A 6,389-nucleotide genomic window follows, 5' to 3' on the forward strand; every position below is an offset into this window, starting at 1 on the left:
TGACTATTTTTAAGTGCTTTGAGGTGTCACAAAAATAGAGCTCGACATATTTCTCTTTGATATTATAAATAACAACTCTGTGAATATTTTCATGATCCACATGAGCACTAAGACGCAAGAAAATGCCTGTTTGAAGCGTCTGCCCGAACAGCATGAAAGCTTCTTGCTAAAGTGTTCCTTCTTGCTCTAAATTAGCAGACATTTGCTTAACTACTTAATTATCTTGATATCTTAAAGGCTGCTGCTTTACTTTTATTCCAACAAACATACCCTTAAATACCACCCTCCCCATGCTCACAGCTTCCTTTAGAACTGTGGTTCAGTCCTTTCCAATGCGTATGGGTCTTGCAGTACAAGTTGGTACTGAGATACTGAATATCAAACACTATGCCTGTGGGTTTGTGTTCAGTAGAAGAGTGAAGGGCATTTCCCAAAACAGTGTATACAGAGACTTATGGTGTGGTCTCCAGCAGTTCCAACTGCAGGCAGCCTCCTGCCTGGAGGAGCACCTGCTGGACCCCATGCCACTCCCATCCCTGCTGAGGGAAGTCGTGCTCACCAACCAGCCCCAGAGCAGTCCCCCTGCTACGTTTTGCAAAGTACATGGTAGGTGTTTTGCAGCCCTTGGCCCCAAGAGGATTTTGGTAGGAGCAGGAAGGCTGGCCAGCTCCACAGATGAGGCTTTTCTTTTTTAGAGGTGAAGTCAAGAAGGGAGCCCAGTCACACTGATAGTAGGGACAAAATTGTCCTTTAATGTCACTAGGTCACTTAGTTATTTCAAAGTATATAGGCAATGCTGGTAGTCAACAAGAGAGCAAACATGGCCTGTCCAAGGGACTAGTGCTTAAGCTGGCTGCCCTCAGATTTCTTATTTGAACTTCACCGCCACCAGCAAATTCCAGTGTCAAGCACACAGTGCTGGCAGACAAGATACAATTGTCATACGGACAGTATGCCTGATAAACCCTGCAACATGTTGTTTTGCATCATGAGGTTTTGACTCTTCCTCTTCATTTTATTTCATCTCCCTGAGAACTCCTAACACTTCCAAAATCCTCAGCAGGTTTAAAAAGAAGCAGGTTGTGTCCTGGAGAAATGTCACATGTAAGAGGAAGAATGACAAGTTGTAATTGAATTTTATTGCAAACCAGGAACTGGAGGGAAACGCTCCTTGACCAGACTTCCAACCTGGCCCTGAGGAGAGGCAGAGCAAAACCCACACTCCATAGCTGACTGCTGCCTGCCTGTCTGCAGCAGGGAAGACCTGCTCAAGGCAGGAGAAGGCTCCCTCGACACAGGGGGACCCCCAGAGTTTTGCTGGTTGCTGTCAGGGAGATGCCTCTGAAACAATCACTTGAAACAGAGCTGCCTTTTCAGATTGTCCCCTTGAGTTTTGGCCTCTGCATCACTCAAAGGAGAGGGTATGGAGGAAGAGCAGTGTGTTCATGCATGGATGGCCTTTGACTAAGTTCCCACAATGAGCTGGCCACCAGACTTCTTAATAATGATGAGTTCTGCACAGAGTAAGGCAACATGGATTTGTTCCCCTCAATTTTACCTTCCTATAAAGTGTATATGTCAAGACAGTAATTACCAGGCCCTAAACCTTCACTCCTCAAAGAGAAGTACCTGGCTGCAAGGAAGCACACTGCTGTGCATTTCAGAAGGGTGAAGGCCTCTTTCAGAGTCCAGTATTTGGGTACCTAAAATGTCTTTTTCACATTCCCTCAAATCTGAGAAATCGGACCTGGCTCCTCTCCTCGACATACTCTCTCGATTCTCTTAAGTGGTTTCTCACTCAGCCCCATCATTTTTTCTGCACTTTTTTTCATTGGAACACTCTCTTCCCATAGCAAGGAGAACCTTGCAGTGCAATATGCCATTCTGTCTATGAGTGCAGGCTCAAAAAAAAAAAATCAACAAAAAACGAACTGAGTTGCTTGCATTAATTTTGATTTTTGAGCACATAACATAACACAGTTAATCCAAGTCATCAGAGTAGTTTGCAAGAAGTGGTATCCTAAGATACCATATTCCATATGCCCCTGAGTCATGCAGCATAACTAGGTTTTAGCTGATGGTCACCAGTCTTTGATACTTAGCAGTATCACCGTTTTAAAAGGCTGCACGGTCCTTTGTGGAGCAAAAAATCAATGCTTCTTGTCCGTGAGTCTGGTACAGCCAATAATAGGTGTTTACTTAAAACACTTTTTCAGTAGCTGTATCTTGCAAATAGCTGTTAATTGATGAGGCTATTAGATTCAGCCTATTTGTACAGTAATCAGAAATAGGCTGGTAAATACACTCCGTGTCACTCTGTTCACAATATGCCTTTTCAGGAAAATCTTACGTACTGCTGTAACCTACTTATGTATATTACTCAGCGAAGGGGGACTACATGGTGTCTTTTGTTCTTTACTTAGATAATATTAGGCTGCTCACAATGTGACCCTAACGTTTAATCAAACAAGTAAACTTACTTCAAATTATTTCAATTTACCTATAAATAAGGCCCATTAAACAAGTGTGAGTGTAAAAGCCATGGTTTTGTTCTCTAAGTGGGTGACAAAATAAACAGTTTGAGTTAGTATTTATATCAACAGCTGCTCCTGAGTCAAACAGCCAAGAATATTATTCATCACACCAACACCCTCCAGCAATGAGGGGGGGTTTCTGGAGGCTGCTCCAGTTGTGGATTAAAAGCCTGTCCTCTCAAAATGTGTGTTACCCAGAACTGTTATGATGGTGAAGATTTTCAGCTGCTTTTTGAGATGGTCTTTAGAAGGAAGGAATGCCAGTCAACAAGAAGAAAACAAATGAGCATCAAGAGCAGAATTCTACCCAGCATAAAGGGAGAAAGGTAGGAGAACAGGCTTTTAAATGTATGTTTCTTCATAATTCCACCTTATTAAATTTTAACCTTTGTAATTATATATGGAAGGGAAGCATTCTGCTTTCTTTTTGAAAACTTCTTCAGAGGTCAACTCATTTGAACAGTTTGACACAGTTTTCCATTTCATGCAAAGCCACTCACTTGATCTCAGTTTCCTCAATCCTTTGGTTGGAGTTTCGTCTTACTGTTTAAAAAAAATAAAAATTTCCCTGAGAATATTACTTTTTTAAAAGAAAAACAATTTTCAGGAGAGATAATATTTCTTTAGGCTAAATAGTTCTTCTATCAGAGAACAACAGAGAAGCTATTAAAATTTTTAATCTTAAAGAAAACTAGAGATAACATGTTAATTCTTTTTAGTTGGCTTCATAGACTCTTTTACCAGATTTGTTTAAATAATTTACTATATAGAACAAATGAAGTTCAAAATCTATGTAACACATTTATAACCTTAATGGGCTTGAAACTTTTATAATGATGCCCAGTATATACAGCTAAACTGGTGTTTAATTCTTCCTACTGTGAAAATTCAAAATTTGTGTCAATAAGTATCCATCTGGCCGTGTTTTCTTCGCCTTGGTGTAAATGATGAAATAAGGAATGACAGGCAGGAGAAGAAACATGAAGAGACTGACAAAAAGTGAAGGAAAAGGTATACGAAGTGATAGTTACAACAAGGTGAAAAAGAGCTGAGAGGCAGAAAAAAGGGGAAGCCAAACACCCCAATATAAATAAAGAAATAAATAAGCAATCAACCAAATAAATAAAAAATATTTTTAGATTTCATACTTCCTGTAGGTTTGGATGCACCTTGTCCCTGGCACTCAAGTGTCACTGCCTGGCCCTACTTGAAAAATCCCTCTCTATAACACAGGGTAGCTGTCAGGGATTTGCAAGCTACCATTTATCATCTATATTCACTTAGCTTCCAGTGGCATGGTGTGCTTGTGATAACATTTGTTTCAATATGGGAAAATTTTTATGGTATTTTGTTGTGTTCTATCTAAAATAACCAGAGGCAGCAAAGTCCCAAAGCATATGGGTTAAATTAGTCCTGGCTGAAGTGCCATGTCAGTATTTTTCTGACTTAAACAATCATTTTATACTATAATGTAGTGCTACTGAGTAGCATATGCTAATGATCTTTATTTTTCACAATAACACTATCTTTCTGTTAATTAAAAGGAAACCAGATCCTTCAACAATGAATATTGCTTGCCAAGTGCTTAAGTACTTTCATTAAAAGATTTCATAAAGAGAGTTGCAAAAGGGACATGCTACCGCATACACAAGAGGACAGCAATATATGTGTCCTCAGATGCAAACTAAACCTGTGTTCAGAATGTTTCTTTCCATGTTTGTGCTTTGGCTAAAACCAGTATTAACTTAATAAATACTCGTAACAGTGCTAAACTACTAGCACTGAAAACAACGCAGCCCAGCAGAAAAGATATTTACTCATACAGCAGATAATGCTTCAGATTAGTCAGGTTCTTCCATTATATTTTGGCAGCAAAAGGGCAGAAAAGTTCTTTTCTCCTCTTAGATCTTTTACTTACATCTCTATTTACAGCTAGAGCCTGCAAGAATTTTTCAGGAAAACTTGATCTGGTGAGTCAGTGCCATTTACCTAAAAAACAAGGGTCATGGAAACTTTTTGGTCTCAGCAGGCTGCACAGTGTTCATCCTTCATAAATAATGAAATGTGAATTTCCTACACATTCAACTAAATGAAGGTGTTTAAAATTGCCATTTCTTTTCCATCCCTGCAGCTCTCCCCACATATAGAAGAGGAAAAAACCATTGTAAATTTACCTCAGCATTAGGAAAAACAGTACTTTTTCTGCATACCTGTGTGGATTTGAGACACCAGTAAGGATGCAACTGTGCTGTGAATCTGTAAATGGCTCTTGCATAAGGAGCAGCTGGTCAAACAGTACCCGTGTTTCCATGTATATCTTCATGGTTTGCATTATTCTAGCTACACTGGTTGGAAATTTGACAGTTATCATCTCAATATCACATTTCAAGCAGCTCCATACGCCTACTAATTTCCTGATACTTTCAATGGCTACAGTAGACTTCCTGCTGGGATTCTTCATCATGCCTTGCAGTATGGTGCGCTCCGTTGAGAACTGCTGGTATTTTGGGGAACTCTTCTGCAAGATCCACACGAGCATGGACATTATGCTGAGCACAGCTTCTATTTTCCACCTTTCCTTCATATCCATTGACCGTTACTATGCTGTGTGTGATCCTTTAAGATACAAATCCAAGATAAATACTTTTGTTATTGTGGTCATGGTGTTCATAAGTTGGACAGTCCCTGCTGCTTTTGCTTTTGGGATGATCTTTCTAGACCTGAACTTGAGAGGGGTAGAAAAGATTTATAATCATGTCCATTGTGCAGGAGGATGCCTTCTCATTTTTAGTGAAACTTCAGGTATTGTGGCCTCTGTAGTATCTTTTTACATCCCTGGATTTGTTATGCTGTACATCTATAGGAAAATATACTCTGTAGCCAAGAAGCAGGCAAGATCCATTGATGCAATTAGCAAAAAAAAGGTGCAATTTGAAATGAAGAATCACATTTCATTCTGCAAAGAAGGGAAAGCTGCTAAGACATTAGGCATAATAATGGGAGTGTTTCTCATCTGCTGGACTCCATTCTTCTTCTTTACAGCTACCAATCCATTTATGAATTATGTGATACCTCCTATTCTCATCGATGCTCTGGTTTGGTTTGGCTATTTAAATTCTACATTTAACCCAATTGTTTATGCATTTTTTTACATGTGGTTTCGCAGGGCATTAAAAATTATTCTGTTCGGAAAAATTTTTCAACAGGACTCTTCCAGGTCTCATTTGTTTTTAGACTAACATGCTTTAAATGGTTGCATTCATGGCTTAGAACTTTTACCTGGAGGCTGAATTCCTGAGTGTAAGATCTGAAAAGGAAGGAAACACCTATTTGTTTACCCATTTACCAAATCCAATTCAAGCAGATAAGCAATTGTGCTTTACATCTTATTTCATTCCAGATTGGGATTTGTATGTGATGTTTTGATTAGATCTATTTGTTTTCAATGTGCAGAAGAGCAAGACTTATGCTTAAAAAAACTTACAACACTTTACATACCTGATCTTAATCATTAAAAAACTATTCTGATACAACAGATTAATTTCTTGAACAAGGTGATTTATATTACAATATTTGTGTTTATTTGTTGTGCTCTAGAAAGAATGGAAAAACCTTTTCCTTTGAATTTCTTTACATCTTTGAGCAATTACCCAAAGCCTGATAAGTTTTTTCCCTCCTCTTCAATATTTGTGCAGAGTTCTAAACAGACCAATAACCAGCCATACCAGCACACTCAATGGAGGGAAGATGAGACAGAGAAAAATTGTGCTGTTCTATCTATTTTCATTTCAACTAGTGCTTGTCACTTATGAATTTGTCACTTAAAGGCTTTGCTGCTTAATGAGATCAAAAGCA

At 38.8% G+C, this 6,389-nt stretch overlaps 1 protein-coding gene across 1 annotated transcript; it reads left to right on the forward strand.

The window, feature by feature from the left end:
• The first annotated feature begins 4,708 nt into the window (after positions 1-4,708).
• On the forward strand, positions 4,709-5,773 carry LOC114001477 (trace amine-associated receptor 1-like). The gene has a single exon (XM_027746676.2). The coding sequence runs from the start codon at positions 4,772-4,774 to the stop codon at positions 5,771-5,773; it is 1,002 nt and encodes a 333-aa protein (XP_027602477.2). The 5' UTR covers positions 4,709-4,771.
• The last annotated feature ends 616 nt before the right edge of the window (positions 5,774-6,389 follow it).

The sequence above is a fragment of the Pipra filicauda genome, unplaced genomic scaffold, assembly GCF_003945595.2.
Source record: "Pipra filicauda isolate LSUMZ 115617 unplaced genomic scaffold, ASM394559v2 scaffold23_size5868930_pilon, whole genome shotgun sequence".
In the NCBI taxonomy this organism is placed as follows: domain Eukaryota; kingdom Metazoa; phylum Chordata; class Aves; order Passeriformes; family Pipridae; genus Pipra; species Pipra filicauda.